This window comes from Myzus persicae, unplaced genomic scaffold (assembly GCF_001856785.1).
Source record: "Myzus persicae strain clone G006 unplaced genomic scaffold, MPER_G0061.0, whole genome shotgun sequence".
NCBI lineage: Eukaryota > Metazoa > Arthropoda > Insecta > Hemiptera > Aphididae > Myzus > Myzus persicae.
Genome location: NW_019101524.1, coordinates 125196 through 142959, shown reverse-complemented (window position 1 = coordinate 142959; position 17764 = coordinate 125196). Strand labels below are relative to the sequence as shown.

Below are 17764 nucleotides of genomic sequence, written 5' to 3'. Positions count from 1 at the left end.
TTTATTTTTTTATTTTGGCCAGGTATTTTTACGAAAACATCATACTCTGTGTTTGTCAGATTCATCTGCACTTCCGCAACTATTAAGTATACGTAAGCTCATTATATAAGCGTTTTTTTTGTGTGAGTGCATCGCGTACTTGTATACATATAAATAATATATTTCATTCACCCGAATACGTCTTATACGAATGTTAAAGTTTTTATTTTCAACTTGACACTTCTTCAATAACTCTAAAATTTTAATCTGAGAGCGTTCAAGACTGAAATTTAGTCAATCACTGACAAATAAATATTATGTATAGAATATCTGGAACGATCTCTATACAGTACTATATTTTCCATCAATTTCTATACTATATAATTAATATGTACCTTCGTAAATATTTAATATACTTTAATACTTTATCATCTCTTTGAACTACGTTTGATATTATGTCCATAAAATCGCAAACATTTCCGTTTCAAGTCATTCACGCTTTTTTTTATGATAACATTATTATATATATATATATATAAATCAAAGTATTTTTTTTCGTATATATACAACCAAATCCAATGACTACGAGGCACAAAAAGAGCATTAGACTTAATTTTACCAGGTTTCTAGATTTTAATATTTCTGCTGTTTTACATTAATCGCCTCGCGCTCATTCAACACGCATAATACTATTGATTATACGTCTCAGGATAAATCCTTGAAAAAGTATCACTGTATCAGCCAACTATGTCGATACAAATGTATAATATTGTTAGATTTATAAACAGTTCCATTTATGCATAAATAAGGTATTGATAACTTATTTCTCAATAGCCTCTGTTATAAATAAAACAATATGCAATATACATATATAAATAAATAATATTAAACCGAATTATCAAAGTTATTTTACGCTTTAAAATTGTAAATATATAATTTATAACACACAAACAAATGGACCTAGGTATAAAGACAAAAGGGACTAAACTAAGATATCAAATAATAGTTTGAACCGTTAAACTATAAAATAAATATATTAATTTTTCCGAGTATTTTATCGTAGTAATTTAATAGTTCTTCAAACACAAAAACAGTAGATATTTGTAAATTGTTGGCGAACAATCAAAATCGCACCCAACGTGAATTTCGATTTATACTTTTTGAGTTTAATTTTAGTAAATATAAAATATTTCATAGCTGAAAACATCAATTAAAAAAATACTAAATAGTAAATATAATGTATCGATATAAATGTATATATAATCAATGCTAAAAATAATATATGCTTCGATACCATTTGTATGGTATAATAATATAGGTATGTACCGTTTGGTCGGCTCGACCATAGCTGTCCGCGACATCAGAATAATGTCGTCTCGTGTATGCCTTTACTGGTCGGTCATCTGTAGCAACCGCAATAATAATGGCTTATGAATTTTGATTTTTTTCAGCTCCAACCCGACGTTGTTCTGGATGGCCATTGTCCATCTGACGTTGACGTCCCTCGTGCTGTTCGCGGTTGGCGCGATCGCTTGGCTGGACTGCCACCACGACCCGGACTGACAAGAGCTGTACACGGGCCACCGTTCGGCCGATGCACCGATGTCGTCCCGACCGACGACCAGCAGCTCGGTGACCATCAGCATGACAACGTTCACGCCCGACCCGCAATCGTCGTCAGTCGGTCATCGGCTCACACCCGGGCCCAGCCTGTTGGTCAGGTCCTGTTAGCGCGGCGGCGGCGCTGACCGGAAATCCGTTTTCCATCGTCCTGCCACGACGGCGATTGTAATATAATGTTATATTGTGCGACGACCGGTGCCGCACTCGAGGGACGACCGGCCGACGATAGCGTCACGGGAACGAATAAACTTTGGTCATTTGTCGTTGTCGTCGTTGTCGTTTTTTTTATATTATTATTATTATTATTATTATTATTATTATTATTATTGTTGTTGTCCGCTACCGTTTTATTGTTTCAACGCGCGTCGACATTATACGACCGTCATGCGAAACGATCGGGTATACCCAAACGTTGTGGATACGAATTCCCCATAAATTAAATTAGTTTAAATTAAAAAAATGTTAGAAAAAAGTCTGAATTAGATTAAAAACGAGAAGACACTCATGACTGCAAACGGGTTTTCTGAGTTACTCGCGTGTACAGTAATTTATTGTTTAAGTGTTATTTTGAATTATGCCGAGAATTGCGGCGAAATACATTTTTATGTTCAGTTTTTTCTACTACTTATGTATTAAGAGTAAGAAAATGTATTATTTTTAGAAGAGATATTTTTACTGCATTTCAAATAAGGCATTATAAGTGTTAGTAATTTTCTAATAATTAACATTCTTAACATTTCAAGATAAATAAAAACCAAGTCCTATATTAGCTAACAATCGAAAAACTTATTCCTAATTTTTTGTACTCCATTGCTTCACATAATTGTCTATTTTAAAAGATATTTAAAATGGTTTATAATTCCAAATAATTAAAATAATTTTAAAAATGTAATAAAAATAAATTCATGACATTATTTTTAATTTCAATCACCAAATAAAAATATTAACTTTCAATCATTGTGCTATATCAAATAATTATTATATAGTGATATAATATTGCACCATTTTTTTTAGAAAAAACTATAAATAAAAAAAATATAGAAACCAATAATGTTAATGTCGACAACAAGGACTAATGATTTTTTTTAACAACAGAATCTATATCATTATCAAATGTATATAGTTCACAAGTTATCCAACAATGCAATGATAAAAAAATTCCATCAAGTCATAATAAATGTTAGAAAATATAAAATTGTGTTTATTAAATTAAATACTGCTTATCTTTGAAGTATTATTTTAATTTTAAACAACTACTGTTCATAGTTGATTTTGAATTTCAATAGAATCAATAAAATTGGTATGTATGAATAAATTAAATCAAACAACATATATATTTATAACTTTTTAGATTAATTTGTCACACTTATTCGCTCAATATTTTTACTAGGAGGTGTATTAATTTAAACAAAACCTACCTAATATAAATTGTTGGTTGTATTACTGACTTAAATGTTTTATTTACTACATATGCCTATACTATATTCACATCGCGTTACCTATATCACTATAATTGGTATAATAATTTTAAGGAGACACTTCAGTATAATATGCCTTATGTAAATAAAAGTCATTGATAGGTATTATGCAATTATAATAATAATATGTAAAATGTAAAATTAATTTTCATTGTTTAACCTAGTCTACTAATTACCCATGTGTCGATCGTTAATCATAAATTAGTTTAGAAATAATATGATAAGTTATTTGTAATTTATTGAATCTGTGAATTTATATACCTATTATATTGAATACATGATAATATGTACAGTGTACACACTATAACGTTTAATTTTATAGTGACGTTGTTAATTTGTATGATTTAGACTAAATACCATTTTTTACAACATAATTTTGTTTATCATTTTCACACGTAATATATTCTGCTTAGTGCCTTTTTAACAAAACAGCTGTGTATAAGATATTGAATAAATTATATGAGTACTTTTACGGCTATTTTATTTATACATAACGTCAAATACAACTTTAAAACATGTCAAATTAATAGATACTTAATTTAATGCTTTGATTTATTGCCAATTGGTAGGTATCTCATATAAAATAGGTTAGAAAAACAAGATTGTTACAAAATATTATGGTTCCACATGAATATCATCAACATTTAATTTATATTTGTACTGCAACCTAAAATACATCAACGAAATTTGTAAAAAATCTCTACAGTATAAATTGTAAAACTAAAAAGCTGGGAAGTCACTCTGCTAGATAGTAGGTGTTATAAATTATCAACTAATAATATACTTTTAATAGCAATCTGTCATCAACTAATAAGTTCATACTACAAAACGTTGTGAATATAGAATCGTATGGTATTATAAACAGCTTAAAATTAAACACAATATTTTTAAAACGTCATTATTGTGTATAGTGAATAATAATAAACATACGGGCTACGGGCATGGCAAAAAGTTTCGATTCTCTACGAAACGATATTTATTCTCTAAGGTTATACTTGTTTTCTATCTGAAGTTATATCTTTTAATTTCGAAAATGTTAATTTTTTCGAACTTTAGTGCTGACAACACCTATTGATTGATATTTCCATGCATATTTTATATTTTTTTGTATTTTGCGGTGGAAGGTATTCCGTGCGAGTTTCAAAACTAAGCTAGAAAGTTTATGGCACCAGTAAATTACATTTTCGCAAAAGAAAAAATGTTGAAAATGTTAGTTTTAATTATTATAGCTCGAATGTCACTCGTCCGTATAACATTATCCTGTAATGTTATTATAGTACACAGTACACACGTCGCGGTTGTGTGCAGGACGTTTGCTGTGATTTAAACATGTCGATAGTTGTTCGCAATGGACAGGATGAAAACTGTTCGTCGGGACCACGGTTATATTCTGATCGTCGGCCGACCACGCAGTTAGTAGGCGTATGATGATTCCAACATGTCGGTCATACGTCATCGACATAAGAATGGCACGGCGCGTCCATCCGGCGAACTGGACGTCTCGTGATGCATCACAGACTTAAGTAAAGACTCGGATGGCACGCGCTCGTATGTTAGCACGTCACCCCTTAAGGTACGGTCTGCAAGCTGCAACTATATAGTGGTTCTGGCTGGCCGCTGTAACGACCCTCGACGACTGCTCTGTTACGGTGAAAGCATAAACCACAAGACATATGGTCTGCCGTGACGACGACTTGCCGTATAAACATTAAACATATCATAGTGTCTGACTGTGACTTTATGACTTCTCATATTTGAGGGCTCTCCGCTGGTGACGGAGGAGTGGACCAGATCGCGTACGATATTATAGCACTGTCGTTGTCGCATGGTCACGGTCACAAGTCGCGACGGACATCTGTGCGGATTAATAATATTGATAGAAATATTAACTGTGGCTGGCGAACAGAATGGTCCCTATAGTGGCCACGATGTCACATTTCATCTCACCACACGAAGTTCGTTGTGAGTGGATTACAATTATTACAGATCATGACGACGCCGCCGAGTACCGTAGTGTGGCATCCAGAATTTGCAGACGATGTAGTCGTCGCTCGTCGTATTGAGTAGTTCTGAATATTTTTATACAGAGTGTCTCAAAATGAACGCAAGATTTGAAACTTCTATAGATCAGTTCATTTATTTCCGTAAGGAAAAACAAAAAAGCATAATATGCCATTCCGTTCAGAAGCAGTCTAGGTTTAAACGTGAATATCGCCATGTGACCCACCCCCCTGCTAGCACTTCAGCCGATTACTCGTTCATTGAAATTGACCATCACACGCATTGGCTCATAAACTTCGTTGAGGACACATCAAATTGTACACATTAAGTTTCAAGAAACTTCGGAATTTGTTCTGGTAAACTCGTGGCCTCTTAAAATGTGGCGTTATTTTTGTGGCCGAGCTTAAGTTTTTTTTTTTGAGAAAGGAACCATAATGTTTTGACAATTTCAAACAACCATTTACTCAGAGTAAATAGAGTACAATTTTTCCAAATATATTTTTAATTTTCATTGTTTATATTATCATAAAATGATAATTTAAATAAAAGTGGAATATGTTTCAAGTTTCTATTACTAATATTTTTTGAGTCTTAAAAAAAATAACAGAAAATATTTGGGGAGAAATCGTTATTTTACATGTTTATAGGTATCTATAATGTAATCAGAATTTCAATTTCAATCTATCATAAAAAAATTATGCATCTAGCTTTACCCTGACAAAAGTAAAGCAAAGTAAATTCGTTTTTACTTAAAAAATAGTATAGTTTTCCACGATTCAATAGTTGCAGTTATTTGTATGGTTAAACCAATAACATACAATTTGCTGAATCTTGAAATAAATGTACCTACAAAATATTGGTTTTAAAAATATGTAAATTCTCTAGAGTGTTATCTATTAGAAGGTTGTTTTTTTCAAATTTGTTCGTGTTTATTTTTTTTTTCTCTAATTCCCTGTTATAATCTTATGCGCATCGTGCTAATTGCACCTAAAGGTACACATTTAAAATTTTCTAAACTAAATTAAATTTTTTAAAAAAAATCCTTCATTTACGGGATTAGTAAAAGTTCATTAGTATTCATGAGTTATAATAATATATTATCCTGGGTGCAAATCCATTTTTCTTTAATAAATAAAAACAAATAAATAATACATCGTGGTTTGTTGACAAAGCGTGTTTTTCTTGTATTGCTTCTCAGTTGTTGTTTGTGTTGTATACTTGTATCCTCTTATACATCTTAAGACAATAAGTAATAATAATTTTGTAATTATTATGATCCTTATTGGTAACTAAAAATGAGATAAATCGATCAATAATTGTCAATAGTTTATTACGATTTGGTAGTAATTAGACAGATTAGATTATATACAGAAACATTTTTCAACTATCCAGTTTTTCAATTTCAATTTTCAGAAACCTGCAGTGACAAATTTAATAAACGATTCTGATATCGAATATTTGTACTCCAAACTTTGAAATTAGCATAGTGAATAATAAATAGTAAATAAGTATATTAATTTAAGGCATTGTGAACTCTTTGAACCAACAACCCGTCATTGAACTAACAAACATAATGTAAAATACTGATTATTTTTTTGTGATAAAAAAACTGAATAAGCTTTATCCACTCAAATAATGTAAAAACACATAAAGAAAGAGGAGTGTGTAAACAAAAAGGGACTATACATTTGAAATTATTTATAATAAAAAGCTAGTTTATTTAACTTTATATAGTAATTGAAGTGATTATAAAAAAATGTACTGATAATTTTTTGTTTCATTTTTTTATTAGAAGAGGGAGATTTCGTCCTATTTAGATTTTACTCTGTAGACGCTATTGACCTTTTTCGTACCACTGCTTGTTTTTTTGGTATTATGCAAATATAAAATATTATATATTTATTACAATAAATTGTGTAATACAATAATTATTGTGATCTAACGAAGCATTTGGATTTACCTTCAATGTACCATGTAAACTGTCACAGGTTATTGTTTCTTGGTATCTTATGAAAATTTGATATGATATTTTATAAATATATCAAAATATACTATTAATGAGTAAGTAGTAATACCTAAAAGCAAGGTAAAATTGTATAATATTATATATCATATAACGAGTAACGGCTGAATGTTAATAGATAACTATGTCTAAGGTACAAGTAATTAGATTTAATTTTTATTTTTATGGGATAATAATAATTTTGTTAAAATAGTTATTGAACAGTTTGAACTAAACATATGCAATTTCTAACCAATAAATTTAGGTACTTACTGAATTTGATCATCAAGTCGTGTTTGTTATTAAAGTAACTACTTATAGCTTAAAATCTTTCGCCGAGTACCAAAATTGGCCGATTTTTTTTTTTAAACTTGAAAAAATTATATTTATATTTCATACCATACTCATAAATGTTTATGATTAACGATTTCGTGAATTCATTTTTTATCCAATTTTTGTAGAGTCTATTGTGTTGATTACTCTCTTTATATTAAAAAAATATATATTAATTAATTTACTACAGTTTAGTACTGAACCTGAATACTTACACGGATAGACATCTCATGAAGGGGTCGCAATGCTGTAGACGCTGCCTCTCCACCAGGACATCTTGTGGTTAACCCGCTCAACATGTAGTTGAACTTTAAATGTCATGTAGTTAAGCCACATAATTTCGAACTACTTCAATTAGTTCAATTCACACTCATATGCCAAAGGTTAGGTTCAGCATGCTCCGACTAACCTGCCTGCAATACTGTGCAGCTCTGCACAGATGTTAAACGACTGATTGATTCCCCTCCTCCTCCTGCTACTCACCGTATAGCTGTCACTATAAATCAATGTCATAATAATTGATAATTTTATCTTCTTAATTTATAAAGTATTATAGAAATTCAGAGGTGTAGTAACTGTATTTTCATTTCTAACTAAAAACTGAACTCCTGAGTTTTGTATTAATTCGTAGTTATGAATATTTCGTCCACAATTGCCGCAACTGTTTGTTTATACTTCGATTGGTCTATGACTACAAGTTACAACAGTTCAAACATGTTAAGAAAGTAAATTTATTAATCCAAATAGTTAATAATTATTTTCCAGAGTCACAATTTATTTCAATTAATGTTGTTTTGCAACAATGGTTTAGGTACTAAAAGTAAATAATTTAAAACCATTATTTCTTGAAAACCCTAGTAACATCATCCATTCCTAAATCTTTGGTATAAACATTTATAGGCCCTAAAAATAGGAATCTGAACCCTTATCTCAACATTTGTCAGAACATTTACTTATCTATATGATGATAAATTAGGAAAAGCGTTTTTAATACAAAAGCTAAGGACCAAAATTGCATTTTCTTATGAAGACTCTTCTGCCTTATATACATTAATATTCTCGATACTTATATAAAACAATTCCCCACTGATTATTTCTTGTTTGACAGGTATGATCATCGTTTAATAAAAAAAACGATTGCCAATGATTAAATTTAGAAATTCTTGGTTTTCCTGTAGAGTTTGTTGGGCTAGTTGCGTGTATTTTACATGCATCAAAACTAATTAGTGATATAATGATTGAAAATATAACAACAAAATTATTGAAACCAATGTTGAGTTGCGATCCCATTTCACCATCATAATCCAATAATAAAAATTAATCAAAAATTAAACAACATGCGTATGGGCACGTGACCGCAAATGCGATAAATAATTATTATTATTATATCACACCACAACGCTTATTGGTTTCAACATTTTTATTACCAGTCGAGAATAGCTAAGAATATAATAATACGTTTTAGCAAGTATTCAAGTCTGGAAAAATAAATGCGTTGTATAAAAAAGATGAACTTCAAACAATTGTTATAAATAAATAAAACATAAATTTACTGTTCTTGCAATATAATATTTTATTTCCATTTTCCAGAACCTAATGATGATCGGGTCTATATTTTGTTCTTACCAAGTACGATACTCTATCAAAGCAGTTGTGAGAAAGTGCCATTTGCTCTTAAACACTATTACAATCATAAATCATATACGGGGAATTGAAAACACAATTTTTTCAATTGGTAATCAGTAATTCCCATCAGGTTTTTATGAAATCTGTACAGTGGAAATTAATTTTAATACTCTGTATGTGCTATTAACGGTGTCGACCTGTTGTTGACATTATATAACTGTAGATAATCCATATTTAAAACCTCCAAATTAATTCAATAATTATTCTTTATATATCTTATATAATATATATTAATATATTATAATATATTTATCTCTATCTGAATGCCTTATTTCAAAATTAAATATGAAATAAAAATGATTAACTTTCTAAACATTTCAAATATTATGAATAAAATTTAAGTAGCGAACAAACGTTAGAAATATCAAATATATTATATAATAAATAAAATAAAATATTCCATTTAATTTTCCTCTTTCTGCTATAATATGAATAATATTAGGTAGTTAAAACGTGTCTAAATTATATGTTCATGAAATAGTGTATTATACCAACTTTTATATAATGCTTGCTATCCTATCACTCAAAGTTCAAAAAATTACTTACAGCCTTATTAAACTTATTAAATTATTTATTTTCATATTACACGTATATATTATACATTTTATTATTTCAACCCAAACAATGATTAAAACTTTTAAGGAATTTCATTTTAAAACTTAAATTAAAAACTGCACCGATTTAAGAAACGACATTCATTTTTATGAAATACCTATATGGCTATATACTATACTTTTCAGTCCGTTTGGAACTTGCTTTTTTTAAAGATAATTTTTATCGAAATAATTTTTTAGCAAATTTCAGAAGTAACTATATTTATTTATCACTTCGAATAGTTTTATTGTTGTTTTGTCGATATCAACAATTCGGTCCAACCAAATTTATCCTATTTAATGTATCTGTGTACATGGGTTGGTACATTACACATTTAAAGCTATCATTTTTATATTTAATGGTTTCTTTGAAATGTTCTTCTATAATTTATATTGCTCATAGGATTTTAAGATTCTGAGAAGAGCAATGAATGTATTGATTTTACGATGATGGGTTTTCTCTGTCTGGAGACACTTTTTTAATAGAAAAAAAAATGCATTCACTTTCAACTTCAACATCTTCCCTGATAGAAAAATGAACCTAGTTAGTACAATAGGGTGACACAATATAAGTAGAACCTTTCCGAATATTTTCTTATTAATTGGAAGAACAAAAAACATTAGGGAAAAACGAGAATTTTCACTCATAACTCGATGTTTATTTAGTTGTAATTCACAAACAAATAACCGTAGATACTTTACATTTTGACTCAATGTCTATATTAACATTTGGTGTAAGTATATGGCATCATTTTCAAAATATTTTGACACTTTGATTTATTTATAAAAGTCTGAAATTTTCTATTTTTCAATGTTGATAGAAAAATGTTTTTTCTAAAAGCGTATTTAAAATTTTACCAAATTCCACGAAAACCACTAAAAATTTTAAAAAAATAGTAACATATAATTCATAAGATAAAAATATAAAAAACAGAGCTATTAACTAAACTGTAAATTATTACGAAAAATATACGGAATGGCTTAAAAATTAATTAGTACCATTTATCATTGAAATCTACAAAAAATGTACTACCAAACACATTTTGGATGAAAAATACTTGAATGTAGCATGACTAATTATATAATGACTGTAAAAGTGTCCATAGTTCAAATAATTGATGAATATATGATTTTTATAATTTTTTATAGTTCTTGTTAAAATCATAACCATACTTTGATAGTACAATCATATTTGTTTCTAAATGATTGATAATCGTAATCTGATGTATTATGTACAAATATGTTCATGTATTTTACTTTATTGTTTCATAAAACTCTGATAACTGTATTTTTTTTATATCAATTGGCAATTATGAAATGAATAACTCAATGAATAATGAGTTTTTAGTAAACACGACTATAATACAACCAATGAAGCAAGACAAGGTTTCTGTATCCTGGTATTTTTTCATATTTAATTTTAAATGGAATCTCAAAAGGGGTTTTCCCATACATATGCAAATATTAAAGACCAAAACTGCCCAGATTCTGCACCAGCACGTCAAACCTTTCGAGCCGGACGGCGGGTAATTAAAAATATTTATCGGGTTGGGCCAGGATAATCCTCAAATTAGATTTTCTGCCAGACCGGGATTCTAAAAATAAAAAAGTGCTTTACGTCCGGACATAATATGACAAAATAATAAAGTTTTATACATTTTTAAGTGGTTCATATAAAATCCATTAAATTAAAATTCCTAAAAAACAACAACAAACAATACGTTATTTGCATTGGTATTTTACTAAAAGTAAGTTACAATTCAAACAAATACTTTAATAAGGCCTAGCAATAAAATATTTGTTATGATAACTTTTATATTTTATAGCTGTATATTTCAATAAATTATACAATCATATAATATAATTGTTACGCATTTGATAACTTAAGCGTACATATTACTTTTGTAAATAGTCAAGAAAGATAAAATTATGATACTATATTTTAATTTTTAATTAAATAAGTACTTCTGTTTTAGATTAAAATGTTTCCATATTTAATTTGTTGTGATTCTTACTGCTCAGTCGAAAACTTTCCTTGGCATAATGGCATGAAAGGTGTCAACGGTGAGTGATTGAAGCCTGAATTCTGAAGGTATAAGCATAAACCTACAATACAACAACTAAACACCTTTACACTGTGTATATTATTTCTTGTTCGCTATATTATATTAATTGTTTACGGGCTACAGTTATATTATTTCCATTATGAAATTGGAACCTTTAAAGTTTAAACTTTTTCTTAATATACACCATGTCCATATTGAGTCTAAATTATACTGACATACGTAGACGACCGGTAAAAAACATAATTGAAATTTCCGACATAAGTGAGCGTGATCGAATTGTCCATAAATAAATGGATAACCATAAAAATATAGTCAAAATATTGTAGCTTTGTACTAATAAATAAGCATTGCTAATCTAGAATAGCGAACAATGATTGTGTACCATTCAACTATAATTTATTAGATATATGAAAATCCAAAAATTATTTATTTTTCAGTCCCGGAATCTTTTAGACCAAAATTTGGTGATATGAACTATGATCATATTGAATCAGACTCATGTACACAGCCACATTGTGTTGCCTATGCGTACATTTATAGGCGTTATTTAATTTAATTAAAAAAATTTATTTGTCGTTGATATTTTTGCCGCTTTTTAGAAGCACGCAACAGACTTAAGTATACAAATATATTAATAGATAAATGCATTTTTATTGAATGAACTTGAAACTAATTTTAATAGATTGAGTGATGTTCTGATGGCCATACATAATAATATTACAAAACATATGAACATGAAAGCTATTTAAGGTACAAAATAATCAAACCCAAGTGAGGAGCTGTTAATCAATACAATTAACAATAAAAAAAACATTTTTACCTATGTGTATGGAAAAAAATTCAACATTTTCAAATGCCTTATAAAGGCTATTTAGCTTAAAATTAGTCGACTAATTATTATTTTATTATTTATTCATGACGCATAGAAATTTATAATATTATAAATAGTGGAATGTATCAAGTTTTTACGATTAATAATTTAAAATTAAACAAAATTACAAAAACCTTTATACTTTTTAATACCTACCCGATTCCGTTGAAACACCATATTATACCCCTAAAAAAATAAAATGACATTATGCCAATTTTTTTTAATTTTTGTTTCTAGTAAGAACAACTTATGAGGAATATTGTATTAAACGTTAAATCCTTACCTAAGTATTAAAATAACATATTTTATGAATTTTGAACTACAACATAATTGGTGAATTGTTGTGATTCTTACTCATTTTGTCGAAATATTAACTTCAGACAATAATAAAAATAAATTATGAATTGTGACCATTCATATTTTGAATTACTATAAGAACTTCGTATGAGGAAAATGACTTCAGATACAAAAAAAGGACCCCAAATCATTGCAAAACTAATATATTCATCGTTTAACTCAAAATCCTAAAATAAACCATAAAAATGTTTGATTATTGACATTTGACACACATTTTTATAACTGTATGGAATGGAATTTGTTTCTGAATTTCAATATTATATTATAAAACTGATATTTAAATATTGAATCTTATTTAAGCCTTTAAGCCCATCCTGACGTATACATAGTACGACAATACGTCGCGCATCACTTTGTTTAAATGTTAATCATTAGACGAGGTAAAATAATATATTAATATTCCATATAACATTCAAACTCTTTAAATACTGCCACATAATATATACTACTATAATATCAAGATATTATTATTATACCAAGTAGGGTACCCAAAGGCTAAAAAAGAACCGATTTTCACTCATATTTTTTTTGACTGCAAAGATTTATAACTGTTTTCAATTTCTTTATAGACAACACTATCTTGAGCAAAACAAACAAAAACAGATTAGTGACCAACATCAATCTGTATTCGGTCCTACTTGTTTTTGTTGTTCATTTGTTTGAATCGAATTGGTATTTAATTGTTCTCGTTAAAAGAGTTGGAAACGGCTCATTTTTTATTTATAACTTGATTCTAAAATTTGAAGAAAGGAGCAAAAGGCTTAAAAACGTTTTTGACATTTCCATTTTTTCTCCATTTATTTATAGTTTTAATTTCGTTTTAATTTCGTTTTTTCAATCTTAAGTTTTCCCATTTGATTGTCATTAAAATTGTTCAACCTTAAATTATTGTTCTTTTCGTTTTATAATTTTGATATGATTTTGGTTACGTTTTTGTTTGCATAATATACGATTTTTCTTATTAAGTGACTATGTATAGTACTTACAGATGCATGTAATATTTTTTGTTATTTATTATTTTAACAAAACTTGTATTTGTTTGAACCACCTATCCGAGTATCCTTAACCTATGACTTTATTCTTCAGTCACGAGATGGCGGCACATGACAACTGATTTTTACTTTAATTATATTCTTGGACATAATCGTTGCATTATCTATCGTAATTTACAAAACATGCAATACATATTACAATTAATTTTTTACTTTACAACTGAAATAAATCAATCTAGAGAATTAGATTATCAAAATACTTTCAGACTTGAAATACTGGAAACTATGACAAAATGTTGATCAATACATATTATGAAAACTGAAAAGTCTAACTGCTCTACTAGCAGTTGAGGCTATACTACATAAATAATTATACTTAACCAGTTTAACTTTAATATTTTGTATATTACTAATAATAGAACCGTTTAAGAATAAAGTAGTACATTATAGTTTAAGCTAATAATAGGGTTAACGGTATTGAAATCGGATACCGGTGTATTGGGATATTAGAATCGGTACCAGTCACCATACGGTGCACCATATTATCGGTACATTCCGGAAAAACCGTAATACCTGCATATACCAGAAAATTGTAATACTGGAACACCTAAGACCTTGATAGGGTTGACGGTATTGAAATCGGATATCGGTATTGCGGAATTGCAGCATTATAATAGGTATAGGTACCGAACAAAACTATTAACAGCATCAACCCATATAGTAATATAATATACGATATTATGTAAAGTACACGGTGTTTTGGTACATCAGAACTTGGGTATTATGGTATACTATTCGAGTGGTATTTGAGCAATAATCGGTTTAGACGTATAGATACTATATAGGACCTATATATAGGTACTGATATAAGACCGATGTTTACCGAAAAAAAAACCTTCAACACTAGTCCCTAGCTAATATGCATATTATAATAGGTATAGTATCTATTAATATATACAGACATTATTTAATTCTTTTAAATTGCATCAATTTATTTTTGTACTTGATTTTTGATTGTATATCGTAGCTAATATTCAAAATAAAACTTGTCGTTAACTTCGTCAATAGTACTGTGAAATATTGTATTTTTGCAATTATAAGAAGAGATAAACTTTTATCAAAAAAAACCTAATATAACGATATTATAATATATTTTGTTTTATAATAAACTACATAAATAACAACATTTCCATAGATACTATAAAAACATACAATTATTAAAAGAAAATTCTGCACATCCCTCATCCAATTACGTATAACATTCCAAATAAAGGTACCTACTCCACCTTTTCATTGAAAAAGAACTTCAACAAAACTATAAAAATTATAATAATATTACTCAAAGAAACGCTAAAAACATTGTTAAAGGCATTCGCCATCAAAGGCTGAACCACAACAACCTTCCAAACACTTGGAAGGAAGCACTCACCAAGTACCTACAATAAAACTAATGTTATTAAATATCAAAAAGGTGTTAAACTATTACCATAGAAATATATTATTTGATTTAATTTAAAGTTTGATCTCCAATATTTTACATATTTTATATATTTTAAGGGCCACATAATCTGTCGAAGTTTTCATTATGAAATTAATGTGTGTAATATATATTATTTTTTTTGTATAAGTTCAAAGAACTAACACACAAGAGTACAAGACACAAGTACAGTGTACACAGCACTGTACGTCTGTACATTGTATAACACTGTATGTGTATTGTGATGAGTATAAGAGTAACGGCTAATGAATCCAGATATACAATAGACGTAACTTTATACGTAACGTCATACGGAATTAGAATTTTTAAGTTAATTAAAAATATGCAGAATGTAGATGTGCAATGTGCATTTAAAGGTATTTTATTACGTAAATCACTTATGACATGCCAGTCGAACATGTGATAGTATTAAAACAATCAATGACAAATAATTGTTAAAGTACTTAATTCTCAACTTAAAATAATTTTTACAATCAAAACTAATCCTAAGTACTCAGTACTCACTCAGTAGTTGACAAACTCGGTAGTTATAAATTATATGCATTTTAGCGCTGTTATTTACAGTTAAACTTAAGTATTTGAGAAAATTTAACCTTACATTTAAATCAATAAATATTATTTTATTTTAAGCGCCTGCACTTTATACACCTTTCCACCTATCAAAATAATCACTTATTTCATTACAAATGGCTCAAACATACAAAATTGATATTAAAATGTACCCTTGGTACCTACATTACTTTTCATTTAATATTGGTCACTATACGTCTTTACTTTTAGTTTAACTTTATTAAACGTATTTATAATTTTATTTATGCGTATTATAAATGCCCCAAAGTATGATATCAGCCAAAAATATTGTAAAACCAATAAGCAACGGTTTGAATATTCCAAAAGGAATCGAACTAAAGTGGTATTATATAATATGGTAAATTATATTCATTTTAATTACTATACAGTTATATTGTATTTTAAGCATATTCACCATCAAAATTCCATAATTATTAACGCTGATAAGATTTTTGGTGAACTTTATCGCTCAAAAAAACTTTTATCTATACATTTACCAAACAAATTTAATGCAAAACATAATTATTTGTGAGTACTCAAGTTTTATTATACACAATCCAAAACAAGTATTGAAAAATAGTTATGACAATAATAATCGTTGATATCCAGTTGACAAACATTTTTAAACCACTGTTGTAGTACTGTGCCTATACGTATTATGGCTAGATTAAGAGACCACTGACGACTGACGAGACGACGACCGAGCACATGAACGTCTCAGCGGCTGCGCATTCTCGTTATCCAACTGACCAATAAAGCGTCCTGCAGATAGTTTATGCATAGGGGCCACGAGTCATCTAACGTAAGCACACATTAGAGACGGAAGATTATTACTAAGAATTTGAAAAAATAAATATTACAAATTCAGAGGCAGAAACAAACTTGGCATCCGACGCTTGCAACGCAGTTTCTTAGGAACTTTTTGGACCGTCTCCAAAGTGATTTATATCCCCCAGACCGTCGAGGTCTGACGACTATTTCACTGAGGTTCTGTATTAGAAATGACGGCCATGCTTTCGAAGATCCATACACCACCAATTGTTGATAAGTTGTTATGTTGTATGGCAGGTTCATATTATTTCGGGGTATCGATCGAAACGCCCAAGGTCCTTGCATCCGACGTAATGAACGGCATTTTATCCCCATAAATGGCGAAACAGATAGGTCCAGAGTGTCCGTTACAGCACGGACATTAACTTCAAAAAACTCGCGTTTCCTCTTTCTGCAGTTGGCGTCCATTGATACAGTTAATACGCACGATGTCCGATTCAGTATTTCATAGCCAATTGTATATAAGTAATGAGACCATGCGCTACCAATATATACAATTAAAACAATAGTGCACACGAGTACCTATATTGTATAAAGATTTACAATATCTTCCAATGACGATCATAGTTATAGAAAAAAATAGTATGGTGTTTTACAGAAATCATAGTTACCTAAATAAATATTCTACTAGTTTACAATGAAATGCATTGACAAAAAATGAATCCATTTTACATTATACAATTGATTGATAACAATGAATTTTCTAATCTATGATTATTTTGAACAAAAATATCTTATAAAATATTCTTAATAGATACAGATGGAGATGGATGTACTGACATTTAAAATGTTTATAATCAATATATCATTATTCATTACTATATGTATTGATGATATTTTTATCTAAATGGTTTAAGACTGTTTTTACTTTTTGTTGTAAAATA

General features: G+C 28.9%; 2 protein-coding genes across 4 annotated transcripts in view; one reads left to right on the top strand and one right to left on the bottom strand.

The window, feature by feature from the left end:
* Positions 1-2398, top strand: part of LOC111029433 — a 144767-nt gene extending 142369 nt beyond the window's left edge. For all 3 annotated transcript variants that reach the window (XM_022308431.1, XM_022308430.1, XM_022308432.1), the window contains one exon: positions 1431-2398. In XM_022308431.1, the coding sequence (XP_022164123.1) occupies positions 1431-1542 (112 nt within the window). In that variant the 3' untranslated portion in view covers positions 1543-2398. The remainder of the gene's footprint in view (positions 1-1430) is intronic.
* Positions 2399-16590: 14192 nt separating this feature from the next.
* LOC111029435 lies at positions 16591-17669 on the bottom strand. Its single transcript, XM_022308436.1, has 2 exons — positions 16932-17669; positions 16591-16846 (listed from the first exon to the last, which is right to left on the bottom strand). The coding sequence occupies exons 1-2, from the start codon at positions 17286-17288 to the stop codon at positions 16823-16825; spliced, it is 381 nt and encodes a 126-aa protein (XP_022164128.1). The 5' UTR covers positions 17289-17669; the 3' UTR covers positions 16591-16822.
* Positions 17670-17764: the final 95 nt, after the last annotated feature.